Source organism: Clarias gariepinus, chromosome 22 (genome assembly GCF_024256425.1).
Source record: "Clarias gariepinus isolate MV-2021 ecotype Netherlands chromosome 22, CGAR_prim_01v2, whole genome shotgun sequence".
Taxonomy (NCBI): domain Eukaryota; kingdom Metazoa; phylum Chordata; class Actinopteri; order Siluriformes; family Clariidae; genus Clarias; species Clarias gariepinus.
In genome coordinates this window covers 7,871,260-7,887,350 of record NC_071121.1, presented here as the reverse complement: position 1 = coordinate 7,887,350, position 16,091 = coordinate 7,871,260, and the positions used below count along the sequence as shown (strand labels likewise).

The 16,091-nt window shown below is 39.4% G+C and overlaps 1 protein-coding gene across 2 annotated transcripts in view; it reads right to left on the bottom strand.

Annotated features, from left to right (window-relative positions):
- The window catches only part of pex14 (peroxisomal biogenesis factor 14), a 114,148-nt gene that overhangs the window by 37,041 nt on the left and 61,016 nt on the right, over nt 1-16,091 (bottom strand). For both annotated transcript variants that reach the window (XM_053482695.1, XM_053482696.1), the window contains exons 4-6: nt 12,682-12,804; nt 5,638-5,723; nt 2,147-2,249 (exon numbers count right to left, since the gene is read on the bottom strand). In XM_053482695.1, the coding sequence (XP_053338670.1) occupies nt 2,147-2,249; nt 5,638-5,723; nt 12,682-12,804 (312 nt within the window). The remainder of the gene's footprint in view (nt 1-2,146; nt 2,250-5,637; nt 5,724-12,681; nt 12,805-16,091) is intronic.

Here is a 16,091-nt window from a genome sequence, read left to right as displayed (position 1 = left end):
TGATTCTGAGGTTCTGCTCCAAACGATTCACACCGACATCCCTTGTAGTCGGAGTTATTTACTGTGTGTTTAGAAATATAACGGATGACATATTGTAACAGATATTGTACAAATAGAGCTTTTTTGCTTAATTAGATTTAATTAAGTTAAATTGTAAACTCATGCATTTGAATTATTGTACATTGTTTAAATAAATGCAGCCCTGATTTATTTAATTGAGGAAAACAAATGCTATCGGAAATTTAAGCTACATTTAATTACTCATGTTCGATTCAGTTGTAAAGCTGTGAAAAAGGTAAAAAAAAAAAAATTAATTAAAGTTTAAGTTTTTTTTTCAAAATTGTTAACAAAATAAAAAAAACATTATTATATTAGGATATTTAATAAATTATGGAGTACTTGATATAGTAAAGAATTATACAGAATCATGATATAAATTAAATTGGCATCAAGGTATCGTGATATCGTATTAGGTGCTCCCTGGTGATTCCAATAAAAAAAAAAATTTAAAAGAAAAGAAAAAAACTACGTCTTCAAAAACATCTTCCAAATCTGAGACAAAGCTGGGGATTGTTATTTAAAGTCGTCAACAATCACCACTTTACAACATTTTACTTTTATTGTGGGTTACATTGCAGAAAGATCATTGGACCTGCATCCAGAATGTGTCACAAAGCTGGGACACACTCCTGCTGCTGCTCGTCTAAACAGGGTCCTTCAACGGTTTTGGTTGATTTATCCCCATTTCCACCATAATCTCTTGTGACCTTTTGAGACCTTTCTCATCAATGTTTCTCTTAATCAGAACCAGAAAAGTATGAACTTCAAACAGGGGGAGTTTTTTTCTGCTTTCATACTGTATGAGGACATCTCGGATCTCCTGAAGGTGCTCCGAGGATGCCAACCTCGCTACGACACAGCGTACCTCATTTTTAGACGTTCAGGACGTTGGGTCTCCAGTGTGTACTGGCCTGGGTTTAAACGAGCCGATTACATCGTCCCCCTAATGTGACCTCGTATACAGTGAAACCAGTACAGTGAAACCTTTCCCCAGCTCGTTGCTCTGCTTTGTTGTTTACTGGGTGGGACTCAGCAGTAGCGCATTTGCATAGACAGTGAAACACAGCACGTTCGGAGGAGAAGTGAAACAGAGGGAGTTTCAAGAGGTATGAAAAATTGCAAGGGGGTAATTCAGCTGGAGTATTAACAGAATTACTATGAGGGGGTTCTGAGACCTGTGTTAACTTGTTAAGAACTTATGGGACCTTTAAAGGAGAAAAAAAAAAAAGCTATATGCTATCTACAACATACACAGGCTAACAGATGAGTAAATGATTGTGCCACCATCTGGATACAAATGCTTTTCTGTTGCGCCTGTTGAAGATTTCCATTCATAAAAGATAAAGAACTGCCTTGTGCACTGCAAAGCAACGGTCAGGTCAGGCCCCAGGAGCAAGCAACAGACAACAGACAACAAAATAAAAGTTTGCATCTGTATTTGTATCTGATTTAAACCCATAATCTGCATATCAACACTTAGTTATATCCGTGCTTAGTGTGTCGAAGGGTGACGTAGTGAATGCAGGGCTAACGAGACTAAAGTTTCTCTGGGAAGCATCCCGCTTTCATGGTTGCCAGCTCGTTTAATTACGGCGATGAAGGAGTGGATGAGTGTTGGATGAGGGGGATGAGCAGAGCGCAGAAGACCTGAAAGCAAAGGAGGGGAGGAATCCCTCTCTGACAGCCCTCCTCAGATTCCTCACCTGTCCAATGCAGAAGAAGCACCTGTCACTGCACACTTAATCACCGTCCCGCTCGGGCTGCAGCCAAGAAGCCACACCAGTGCGACGGAAATTAAAATGAACTTTCTCGCCACGCAGTCACAAAGGGGAAAAAAATTATAACATAAAAAAAAAAAAAAAAAAAAAACGAAACGCTGTCACTCCCCTTTCCCTCATTAATATTCCGAGGTTAAGAGCTTTTCAGCGAAACGTAATTAATTGAGGCTGAGCTGACAGTAAACAAGCAATTTCAAATTAAAGCGAAATGACAGGACCGTCATTTGTAAAATGTGAGCAGATTTTGGCGACAGATAAATGAAGGAAAATGTTAAGGAGGAAAAAGTGATGAAGATATTAATCTTCACCTGTCTGTGTCAGCGTGCCACTCATGTCGACGATGCTGCTCTCGATCCTCTGCAGATGCTTCTTGTCCTCTTTGCTGCCCATAATGAGGGGAAGGATGTATTTCTGCAATTAAAAACATGACACGCTATTAGAATGGCTCGCAAGAAAAGGGGGAGGGGAGGGGAATGTTGGGGGGGGGTAAGCAATGGCGCCAACGTGTGACGCTTTGGGCACGCTCGGCCGCACACGCCCAGAACAGGACGCACGTCTGCCAATTTGGCCTAAATGGGGACACGCGGGGAAACCAAATCAAATATCAGTTAAAAAAAAAAAAGGAAGCAAGTAAAATATTCACATGACTAAAAAGAGCATGATTTCCTGATGTTTGTCATCACGCAAATTGTAATTAAGCCACTTTGCATCACTTTGCTTTTTTTTTTTCCCCTTCCTCCTCCTTTTGCGTTTTTCGTCGTCTTCTTCTTCTTCCTCTCCCTCTGGAAAATCTTGTGGTTTGTTCACGTCATCCTCAACAATTTGACTCAATAGCTGACAAGCAGGCCAAGAATTAAGCAACGGGGCGTGACTTTGGGTTCAACTTCATTAAGCCTTTTTGCCCACAGCCTGGCTGCTCCATTCCAACATGTCACCTTGTGAGCACAATTGCTTGTCAGAGTTAAGCCTTGTTCAACAACACGTTCATACACAGAGGATGAGCTAGTGGGTCGGAGGGCTAACACATCCCTGGGCTCGCTGACTCTTAAGACATCCTCTATGATTTTTTTTTTTTATTCCCGCCTCAAGCGAACGCCGCTCAGTAGCATTAGATAAACGGGAACTGGAACAGGAGGTCCTGTTGCGAGCTACAAGCGCGTCGGGCCTTCGGTCTGCCGGAGAGAGGAACAGTTGGTCCGGGCAGGTTTTCACAGTGGCCCCGAGCGTTGTTGACACTGGCAAAAGTAATAAACACTTTTAAGTTGAAAAAGATTAAATGGCTGTCAGCGCTGGGGTAATTAATAAGAGGGCTGCTGCGAGTGGTGTTTACACCATGCTCTATAGCATAAATAAAGGATGGGCCGAGCGCGGGGCATATGGTGACACTGGCACGCCGCTCCTGTGATATGACAGCAGTGTGAGAGCTCACACCAGGGAATACCGCCTACCCATGTCAGCGTGCACACACACACACAGATACACAGATACACACATGCAGACACACACACCCCTCAGTGAAGAGACTAATATGAGAGGGACAAGACAGTTTAATGAGAAAAGAGATCTAAAATAAAAAAAGAAGAGCTTTTAAAAGGACGTGTTTAGTACAGTACGTATTCAGAGGGTTTGGTCTAAAACTAAAAGTAATTAATGAGGCAGAAATTAGTACATAGATGCAGATGAAAGGCTGCACCCAGTCTGAATAGTAAAAACAGTCTGTAAGCCTTTTAACACTTTATCCACAAAAATATTTCTATTTAAATGATAAAAGTATAATATTTTACCCAGATTTTTTCCCCTGTATCGTTTTGCCCTAAGTTTCTCAAAGAAATATAAAAGCTGTTCTGATACAAATTACATTTTTATCTTCTTAGAAATGCTCTATAAGGCTTTTAATGTTTTAATATGCATTCTGTCCCTTTATATCACATAAAAATTAGAGAACCGTTTGTTTTTGTTACTATTAAAGGTAGTAGTTTAGCAGACAATTGTGTTATTCGTGATGATAAAAGGAACATCAGTAACACGCACAATACAGGTGTTGTTGCTATAATTAGAGGAGTCTTTCTGACTGCCGTAGGGGTATGCAAACTTTTGCACTCGACCATCGATCGATAGATACAGAGATACACGGACAGAGCGCTAAGACAGTAGTTAAAATACAAAACAACGCAGGATGCAAAGCGTGTATTAAAATGACAAAGCTGGATAACAGGCTCAGTTTAAACATGAAATTACCCTGGATACCAGGATGTGACATGTTTATTATTTAGATTTTTTTTTTTATTTGTAATTATGCCACAGTGGTGTTCACTGAAGTGAAAACGTCTGTTCCTGCTCTGAGCGCTAATACTTATTCTTTTCTTAGCACCAGCTAAGTGCGTTACTTTTTGTCTGTAACATGACAACTTTGTTTTGTTTAATGACATTAAATAAAAATAAACATATATTAATAAACAGTGAAAGAGAATGATATACTGGTTCAGGAACTGCTCTTTAGAGCATTTAGAATGCAAGCGGTAACAAGAACAAACATCATTAAAGCAAAAAAAGATCTCATTATTTATAATAATTTTTTTTTTTTAATTGAGTACAATTTGAATAAAAGAAGGTGGCATGATCAAAGGGGTCCTGTCCTGCCTTTAAATCTGTGTGTGTGTGTGTGTGTGTGTGTGTGTGTGTGTGTGTGTGTGGATGTGCGTGGAGCATTTCTCTCTACATGCTTGGTGGGTTTCCTCCGGGTGCTCCGGTTTCCTCCCACAGTCCAAAGACATGCAGATTGATGCTTCCAAACTGTCTGTAGTGTGTGAATAAGTGTCTGCGTGCCTGTTCGCTGTGATGCACTGGCATCACGTCCAGAGTGCACCCTGCCTAGTGAATTGTGTAAGTGAGAATGACTAAAACACCCCAGAGCATGCTGTTTAAGAGTAAATAATCACCACAAGGTTATCAGGACAGTGATTATTTTCCAGTCACTGTAGCCCACTGCCATATTATTATTCCTGAAGTGTTTAAAAAGTGTTTGTTGGCTGTTTAGTAGAGTTAGGACGACATCATACTGCAAGCGTGATTATAGTGGAAACATAGAAATCGCGAGGGAGAAATGACGTTTGGACTAAAAAAGCGCAGATCCCCAGTGTCTTGTGGAAAAAATGGCTCTCCGTGGAGCTCTTCCCAAACTATTAATAATAGCTGTATAGCTGCGACGGCATGAGAGGCTTTATAGAGCCGCGTGCGCGCCGACAGAAGCAGAGGGATCTACAGAGGGTAAGTGAAGTGGTTGTTTTGAAGCCACGTACTGTAAACACGCGCATGCACACACGCGCACAGCAACATGCAACATACTTCGATCCTGAGAATGACGTCATAGAGCCTCAAAGCACAACGGCACTGCACTCACTGCTGTTCCATAGTGAATATAAAGTGAGGGGGAGGGATGGGGGGGTTGTGTTATGGAGCGCATATACCACATGTGGCCAGGGTAGGATTAGGAGTCCTGACTAACAGGGTCTCCTCTTCAAAAAAGGTGCGGTGGAGTTGAGATTTTTCCCAGAAAGGAAAAGTGAAATGAAGAGAAAAAGTGCTCGAGGTGAGCTCATGACGCAAAGCAGACAGGGTGATGCACATGGAGAGCTCTCTGTCTGTCTCTCTCTCTCTCTCTCTCCTAACCTCGCTGGTACTGTGACAAACTCTTAGCCTGGATCCTCGGGCGAGATACCTGGGTTTTTAAAGGAAATGTTTAAGAAAAGGAAAGTTCTTTTTTTTTATTATTATTATTTTAAGTCATGCAGGAACTTACGCAGTACAGGTGATGGAAGCCAAAGGCCATTCCTGCCATGATGATGGCCAGGGCACCATAGTCTCTCCATCTGTAACCAGGGGGATCTGAAAAAAAAAAAAAAAAAAAAAACCACACACACAAGACATTGACAAGAGCTGCAGCAATTTCACACGCACACACACCGGTACTGCTGTACTGTGGACTTCTTAAACAAAACAGAAAAAAATAATAAAATAAGGGAACTAATTCAAAGCATCAGATTTAACATATGTATCAGAGGTTTACATTAAAACGCTTTTCCCAATCTGGTCTCTATATATACAGTACAGTATGGGGTCAGGGGTAGATCAGCGGTTAGGGTGTTAGACTACGGTTTATGTTTAAAACCCCTTAACCACCAAGTTGCCACTGTTGGGCCCTTGAGCAAGTCCCTTAACCCTCAACTGCTCAGATGTATAATGAGATAAAAATGTAAGTCGTTTTGGATAAGTGCTGCCAAATGCCTAAATGTAAATATACAGTACAGGTATATTGGTATATAATACTAGCAGGTCATAGATAAATGAGATGTACGCCTGTCCATGGGCATTGAAATTCTTTAAAATGAGGTTTATGATGGAAGGAGACTCCAGTGTCAACCGAGGTTGAATTTTACACTGATAGACAAAGTTAACAAGCAGTATTTTTTCTTTAAAAAGTAAGGGTGTTAAGGGAGAGAATTTTTTTTTCCCCCCTTAGACAAGAAACAGTAAATGTCACTTAATTGTTAGTCTTTCGGCTACTCCACTCAAGGGGTCGCCATAGTGGACCAAATGATCCACATTTTATCCGGGCTTGGGACCGGCACTGCATCCAGGGGCTGGGGTTTGGGCATTGGCTGGGAATTGAACCTGTGCCTTCCGCATGCCACTGTGCCACCTTAGTAAATGTCATTATAAACAGATACGAAGTTGTCATTCTTTCGGAAATTAAAAAGAAGAAGAAGTGAGCGTTGGCATTACGTTGTGGTAGAAGAGAAGTAAAAAAAAAAAAAAAAAAAAAAAACTCAATGCTTTCTTAAAGGAAAACTATTCATCATAACTTTGTAGTGGTAACATACCACACACCACCTTGGCATGACTAAGACAAAAAGAAGCTACTACTACTCAGCTTGTATGAAACAAAATGATATTCTCTTTGTGAATAAGCAGAGTGTAAAAGCCTTTTCTGATGGCCGCCTAAAACCAGCAGAGCAGCTGTCAAAGTATCATAATGAAAACGCACAGGAAGAGTTTTCGATTTTCTTCTAACCCCCCAGTACAGTAGCCGCATGAAGCGGGTTCTGAGCGCTATGAGGAAACGGTTGCCACATCAATGACTCCCACACACTCATTCTCAGAAACACACACGTCGAACCTTTAAAAATATCAGTTTCTGCTCTGCTCGGTTTCTAAACACACACAAAAAAAAAAGAATACGCACTATACGTGTAGAACACATAGGAGAGAAAGATTACAGTATTACTCAGGCTGTAGTGTGGGAATTCCATGTACGTTTTACCACTTGATCAATCAAGCTTAACGCTCAATGGGGTTTCTGAGAAATATTGAAAAAAAAATTTGAAGTTGTTGTCAAAGCTCAGACTTCAGCCACTAGCAGCCACTTCCCCCCGTGACAAGGCAGCTATGTGTGATCCTGCACAGCCCTGTTGTAATACTGTAGGTTAAGAAAAAAAAAATTATCATGCAAATAATCATGGACCTGCGAGAAAAGTAATTAAGGCACGTCTGGCTGTGGCAGGTCAACATGTCAGGTACAAAATGCTCCATTTTGTAACATACTGAGCCCGGGGAACAGGTGTGTCGCTGTAATTTGTCTGAATCTGCTCCATTGAATACAAATAAACAAGGCCTCTAAAAGACTTGCAGACAAATCTGTTCTTTTTCTTTTTTTTTCCTTCCCTTCTGTTTTTGAGGCTGTGTCTTTGGAAAAACAGGTGGCCACGCATGAATGAGCAGACGACGATAACTTTTGATGGCATCTTGCGTGATTTGACATGCAAAAAATACCCCAACCGCCAGTCCCAGGTTAGTCTAAGGCGGCTTTCAGGTGATGTTTGATGCCTGCCGGCAAGTCAACAGCGTTCCCGTCGAAGCCTCTAAACCGGGATCGCATTCCTAAAATAACTTGGGAGGGAAAAAACTTCAAAGCTGCAATTTCACATTTAACACTTAGAGTTTCAGTGGCGTACTGTACTGTAGAGGTTCTTGAGCCAAAGTCAACGCTGACTTCCTTCTCTTCCTGAGCACTTTCTCTTTCTCCGTCTCACGCGGCCGCTTTTCATTTGGTCACTTAGGGTGCGAGCCTGAGCCCCATTCCCCCTGCTTTTTTCCAATCTCCGCTCAAATTTATTGGGTTCAGGGAAGACACTACTGTCCTTCTGCCGGCTGAAAATAGGGATCAGAGTATTCATTACTCCGACGGAGATGGATACAGGCCTTCGTGCGTCGTCCCCATAACAAGGACATCAAAGAGAAGTAGTCCTCCTCTTTTCAGCCTGACCCCCACACAAGACTCCCTGCTCTCACCTCATTATGCACTTCTCTTATAGCCGTTTTGATATAAAACCTTCCGTTAGAGGCGGCCTGGAGCCTAACTGCGCGGCCATCCCATCAGCGGCGCTTTCATTACAAAACATGAGATGCTTGGGGAGTCAAGGACGGTGTGGCAATAAACGAGGGTGGAATACATCTGGAATCATTGTCATATAGGTTAAGCATTAGGCGGACTTCATTCCGCATTGGTAAATCAGTGGTCGGCTTGACGCTCATAACCCCTGCGAGGTAATAAAGATACAGGTTGGAGCAGGCCCTTTTCTCTTCCTTTCCAAACCCATCGGCATATGGGACAGATTGCCATGATGGAGTGAGCATTGTATCACACGGCCCACGCGCTCTTCCTGGGTACAGGAATTAATTACAGATCTACCCAAATACGAGGTCATGCACTGTCATGAGGTAACCTAGAACAGAACGATGCGATTCATGGGTTGCTGAAGACGGCTGGCGGCAGCTATAACAACAAAATTTACAGCAAGTCTAAGAGGAAAATATGCTGTTACTATGTTAAGCAGGTTGTGCTAGACATACCTGCTTTATATGCTCTTTACTTGCTCATATTTTGTATAATAAAAAAAGGAATTATTATTTAAAGAAAACTGCACTAATGCTGTAGTAACAAATAAACAAGATGTCATAAAAAAATAGAATACAGTTAAAGATATAACAAAAATACAATTTCTTAAACAAGCAGAGAGACGAAGTTCTCTTTATACCTACAGTATATCATCAAATATATCTTGACAGATTAGTGTCAATCCCTAATAAACCTGCCCTCTGTGAAAACCAGCGCTACAGTAACTTTCACACCGTAAGTCATATCCACTCGTGTCATTAGCACCACTTCAGCAACCCATACAAGCTGTAAATAAGCAATAAATAAATGAGTGTGTGCCGTTTTTTTTTTTTTTTTTTTTTTTTCCCAGAACCCAAACACGATGACCTATGAGGTCAGTAAGACCACATCAAAAGCGCAGATCACACCCAAACAGTCTGGTCCGCCCCTACCATTTGTGCCTTTTTATTTTTCAACCTGCACAAACAAACCGACCTGTTTTGTTTCTCAATGCCGTAGCAAATCCCAAAGAAGCCACACAGTTTTAATGTGTTCATCTTTTCATTACAACGTATTTTCATTTCATCAAAGATAGTTTGAAATTCAAAGCGTTTTAATTTAATCCAGGCACAGACGTTTTGGTCTGGTTTTGCATTGTTGATGAAAATTTTATAAACATTACATCAACAATGAAATTTTGTTGACTGTTGGCAACCTGGGGAAATCTCCGATGTCACACTGACTGAAATTTTGTGGCTTCTAATCAGCCACAGATATATATATATATATATATATATATATATATATATACACATACATACACACACACACACACACTGTATATGTATATACACACATACACACAGACAGAGACAAAAAATGTATACACACTTCAGGGGGAAAAACAGTGTATGCATATTTTAATACTATATAAACTGTATATAAAACCTACATATATATAACTTTATATTTAGATATATTTTTTTAAAGACGGCGGCAGCTATAACAACAAAATTTACTGTTGTTACTGTTAATGTTTTTTGTTTAGTGATTTATTTACTACAGTCTAGAACAATACTGAAGATTTCAATACCATGAAATAACTTTTGTTATTACATAATTAAATGAAAACATTTAATTGAATCTTTACCGACAAACCCAGCACAGGATCCTGTTTGTACCCTGGATCAGCGCTTTGTGAAACTCAACATAAACTTCTAATGAATGTTCGGCAGTGGGTGCGTTTACATGAGTCCTAATATTCCACTAAAAACGGGAAGGTATAACTGCTCAGTCAGAGTTTTAAAAAAATACATCATGCAAACACCTCAATCTGAAGAGTCTGACCTGCTCAAACCCGACCGGGGTGAATTTTCATTCTCAATAAGAGCGGGGGTGTAAACCTTTGAGAACGCGTTCAATAGGTAAATATTAGCCATGTAAACAACACTTGAGCCAATCGAATAATAATCTATTTTGTGTGCATGTTTGCCCAACGTGTGGGTTACATTGGGCGATGTTATGAGTTTTTGGTTCCTGATCGGTAATGTCTAGGAGAAGAGCTCTTTCCCAACAATCTTTACATCAGACATTCATTCATTTGGTTTCAAATTAATTTTTAGTAAAGCATCTAACCAATCATAAATCATAGCCTTGACTTAACCTCCAAGTTGGAGAAAACAACTTATTGTTCCACTTCCTGCAAAACCACTTTTGCGAATGTCAAAAAAACAAAACTATTTTCAGATTATACTTTGATAAATGTAAATTATATACTGATTAAAAGATTTGTGCACGTAAATGAATATTGTATTGGCTCAGCGGCCATGTAAGGTGAACTTTTTAACCGAAAAGATTTTAACAGATTTGAAGCGATATTGTTTATGCAAACGTACTGTAGCTACTGTCCAGGAGCAGGTTGCACTAAATGGTTAAGATGCCAGATCAAGTCAAATATATACCACTTTTCACTAAGACAGGATTATAGTGTAATATAGTTGTGCCTAGCCTGGGGTAGATTTGAAGTCAAACATATCACAACCGTTTTTTAAATGTTAGCCTTAAAATATAGTCGTTTACTACATTGTTGTGTTTGGTCTAGGATAATTATACGGAGGCCTGGGAAGACACTTTATGTGGTGACAGAGTTTCTTGAAAAGAAATGTGTTTCTCTTTCGAGTGTATCACAAGTTTAAAGTGTGGTTGGATGTGTCAAGGGTGAAAAGGGAAAAAAGTTCATTGAAATATTCTATTTTCATTCAGCAGCACAAAGGCGTTACAGGCATTTTGACAGTCGGTATCTGATTACAGACTGAACTGATTAGGATTTTGTAGCTACCCAACAACCTGATCAAATCATGGCACTCATACAGTATTAAGGTTTAATGGCATTAAGATTTTAGGTATCTCTAGCCTGCTGGACCGTTTTTAAACTGAATCCTTACATATCATGAGCTTTAAAGAATGCCTGGTCAAGAATTATATATTTTTTTTATAAAAGTATAAAGAAAGTAAATAAAACAAGATAAAGCAGGGTATCGAATACAGTACCTCCGAAATTTGTGGAAAATTATTGGGGGGGGATTTTTGTCTGTCTGTTTGTTTGTGCATGAATCTCACAAAAACGACTGAACAAATTTTAAAAGGGTTTTCACAGGTGTATTTGGCCGAGCTTGAGGTAACATATAGGCTTTAGTTCATTGCAACAAAATCGCATCAACAGAAAAAGAAGATATACTAATTTGAACTTTAAATTCAAATCAAATAAAATCAACCTTAAAAAAAAAAAAAACGTATTGTTTCATCTCAAAATTTAACAGACGGCGCTGTATATATTTTTTATATTGCGCTTATATAATTTATTTATATATATGTTACATGTTTCAATACCATAATCACTTTCTTTTTAATGATGGCTTTAAGGGATTTGATTTATAAGTAGAGTTGTCTTTAAATCAAATTTCCCTAACTGTACTGAATGTACATAGTTGAGCATGAAAATGAATTCTCAGCTGTAGCAGTGATGCAGGGAAGCTCCCTAAAGTCTATGAGTGACAGTATTCTATAATATAAGCTTGTGAGTGCAGACAGTACTGGTACTGTAGGTCTCGACAAGGGATGTAACTACTGTAAATATGAACACAGTACTCAAATTGATTAGATAAACATAGTAAATACGAGGTAAATAAGTCAACCTGGGACTTAAATTAGAGTGACATTCACTAAAGGCTTCAGGCACAGGTCGGTGATGAGACCCTTAGCAGCAGTAAAACATTTGAATGGTGCAAATGTTTTAAGGAAGGCCGTACTGTACATCCATGAATGAAGAACCTGGCTGAGAAAATTTAAACCTTGGCGCCAGCTTGCGGAAGAGATGCACCTGTTTGTCTAAGATGTACACACAATCATTCACGAACACCATTTGCACATTACAGGAACTCAAGATGGAATTATTGCCACATCCACTATACAGTCCTGACCTTGCTCCAAGCCATTTCCACATGTTTGGGTCATTAAAGATGTTCCTGGGAGGCCAGGGATTCAGACTCGAAGCAGGCAGTCTGGTCATGGCTCCGGCGTACAGAGAAAACTTTCTACCTTGATTGTATCCAAGCACTAGTGGAACCCTGGGATAAGTTAATCAGAGTAGCAGGGGATTATACAGCAAAATAAAAGGAGTTTTTTTCTCTTTCTCTCTCATAACAGTGTTCCTTTATTGTGCGCAATCAAAAGTCCTGGTTTGACTTGAACAGATACAAATAGGAGGCATAATAAATATTGTTGTCGTGGGTCTTTACGTACATTAAATAAGGCAACCATTTTTGGTTTATTTATAACAAATTCAATTTGCTAGAACATTTGATGATTGAACATTCCATTTATAACAACTACTGGTAAAGTAACACTCACTGTAGGGGGCAGGAGCGAGCGTCGGACTGTGGATGATATGAGGGGGTCCCGATGGACTCAGAGCCAGTGCTTCCTCAGCACCAGAGCGTTGCAGGGCCAACTCCACCTCCTCATCAGTCAAACCTGGGTAAAAGAGAAATAAAAAGCAGCATGACATTCACTGTATAACTATATCAAACAACAAACACACTCCAAACGAGCATGAGCGGCACCTCAAAACGAGTCCGAGGGGCACATGGGAACCATGACATCACTTATCCACCGTTACAAATCACAGCTACATGTAACCTGCCCTCGACCACAGACGTGGCGTTAAACTAGGTTAACTGTAACGATGCTATGAGGAATAATCACAGGCAACAGCTCTGGAGGGTTTAAGCTGCTCTGACGGGCACGGCACAGAGCTTCCCCATTACTGCCAGTCCAGGCAGTGAGATAGACCTCGGCCATTTGCAGCTGCCTTATTTCCCCAGGTGGAGCTCTTCAAAACCCCAGACGGATAAAATGCATTATTTTAATTCCTTCATTGTAATGTAAATGTATTACATAATTTTGCAAATGCCAATATAATCTAATCTTCAGATCTTTTTTAATGATTTTAGTCATGATTAAATTGCATTGAGGTCTCTGATGGAAAATGACAGGGGAGGAGGGGGGAGGAAAAAGAAAAAAAAAATCTAATTTTAACATTCCCTTTTGTGGAAAAAACTGCGGGTTTATTTCCAACACCTCATGCAGTCACTGGTCTTCGTCTTGTCTTTATTAAACAATTTGAAGTAAACAAAGACCCAAAACTGCATCTACCAGCGTGTGAGAAAAGAGAACAGGCCTTCAGAGGGTGTCTATTCATACAGCTGGAGCTGAGCTTTGGACATTTAATGAACACATAAAAGTGGTGAAAACATTATAGGCTCCCTTCACAACTGGCACATAAAAAACAAATTGTGCCCATTTAAAGCTGACGATTTTAAAAGAATACAGCTTCTATCAAAACGTGAAGTTAAACAAATCAGTTTTATACATGCGCCGTATAACACCACACCTACTCCCTCGTGACCTCTGTTTGTCCACGGCAGAGTGTCATCTGTCACTGTATGTTTAGCGCCGTCTCTCTCTGGCTCTCTGTCCTGTTTACGAGAGATGACCCCCTGGGCATTTCACCACTCTAGTCCGCACACTTTCATACCACTCTGTCTGCCAGAGAACCAAAAGGCTGAGCTTTTGCTCCAAATGGAGCCTGTTAAACAGCAGACAGCGAGCTGGTTTTTTTTTGTGCTATAACACATAGATCGTAAATGTGTCAAATGCCAGTGGCACATGTGCTTAAACAGTACAGCAAGAGCTAAGAGCATGGCAGAGAACAGAGACTCTGCCTGTTCAGCCCTGTCTACTGTCAACTGGGTATGAAAACCGAGGCCCTGCCAGAAACTGTGTGCTTGGAGACGAAATGCTGCAAATGAGAGCTGAAGGGGTGAGGTGTGTGGGGTGTGGGGTGCTCCAAGTCTAATAACAGAAAGCAAAGGAAATAAAATGAATCGGGAGTAAATCAGACTGTTGGTAATCCGCAGGGGTTCAGCAGCAGTTAATGTAAGAACAAAAGGTGGCAAACCGAAGAGTTTGACAATGATGGTGAAAACAGCAGACAGTATTCTTTTTAGGTCAACCTTAACCGCATCATTTTGATCATAAAGTCAGATCAACAGTTAAGATGTTTGTGAAAAGTAAAGCGCCGTCATTAGAAAAACATGAATAACATCAGTGTGGTGTGCAAAGGGAAGTGAAGATGATTATTTAGATAATTAACGGGTTTACACCAACATGTTTTATTTCTCTTATTCCACCAATACTTTCCATTTTTACTAATTAAAGGATAACATACTATTTGCACATTTAAAGTGAAATAGAAAGTTGGTGAAAGAAGTCAGTTATATTTCTTAGCAGTTCGTTTGGCGCCCACCTCTATCTTTTTTCTCCTTTCTGTTTTAGAAAAAAATAGCACAAAAAAGCGCCGTTATTTGAACTACTTCTTGCTGACACCAAAGGCTTGAAGACTATAAATAGATAAGGAAATAATTATATAAATAAATACATTTCCACAAACAGGAAGCCTAAAAAATTTTATACATCATAAATAAAGCACTTAAAAACAAAATAAATTACACAATGTGGTGTGTACAATTACAAAAGGAAACTTCTTTACACAAAATTCACTTTTTAGTCTGTTCGACATTCAGATAGGTCCTCACTTTTTGTGTATAAAAATAATAATTATAAACATTACTGATGAATAAATAACTGAATATCCTGATTCTTGATTATTTCTGTGTCTTTACTGCCCGGAGCGGAAACAAGCCAAATTAGACTGTCCCCCTAGTGTGACCTCATATAGGAAGACCCCCTGCCCCAGTCTGTTGCTCAGCTCTGCTGTTCTCTCGTCAAGTCTTCATCATTTGAGGTTTAATGATGAAGCTGGACACGCACACTAAGATAGCTATGGGACCCGTGTTAACTTGTGAGAAAGAAATAGTAAAATATGGGTCACTTACGTTCTTACAATAGAAATGCTTAAATATTAGAATGAATGATCCGATTCAGACTGTTCAATAATTAAACAATTAATTAAACAATTAGGCAATTAATAATAATAAGTAACACAATTTGACCTATTGAGGAATTTAAAAGTTTTACTTTAACTTATTAACAAACTTAGCAAACTTAAAAGTAACAATTTAGCAGAATTAAGTTTTTTCCAATTTAAAAAAATTCTCAAGCATTCAAGTATTCTGGTCTTTAAGTCTGTCTTAAATGAAAATTGAGGTGAATAAGAACAAGTACATTAAGGTAGGTCTTGGTCGTTATAAACTTTTATGCTGTACACATGGACCATTGAGTTTGTCATTGGAAACACGTGTAGAATGTAAGTAATCAGAGTCAAATTCCCCAAATTCCTCATTCTGTGCAAAAATGCATTTCGTAGTTCAACTGAGACTCATTTAAAGCATCTGCAGTCTCACTGAGCTAAATCACAAATTTTACTATTTTCTATTGCCCTTAAAGTAGCCATTCCTTTATATGAGTTTCAGCTGAACAGCATTCTTGCATGAGTGTTGTGGAATTAGACCCTGATTACTTACACTGTACTCCCATTTCACATACAGTACACAAACTTTGACCACAAAATTGACCAAGAACTATGGTAATGTACTTGATTTAAGACATACATTTAATTATCCCGGTAAGTTTAACAACCTTTTAGAGAGTTTTTTTACAGTGTTATTTAACAGAAAACATTTTTCTTCATGGTGTGAAATAGGGCTGACTTAATAGACGTTTATAACAATAACTTAACCAGCTTGAAAATGTACACCTGAAGAGAATGGAGAGCATTTAGTCTTCAAGCATGAGAAGAG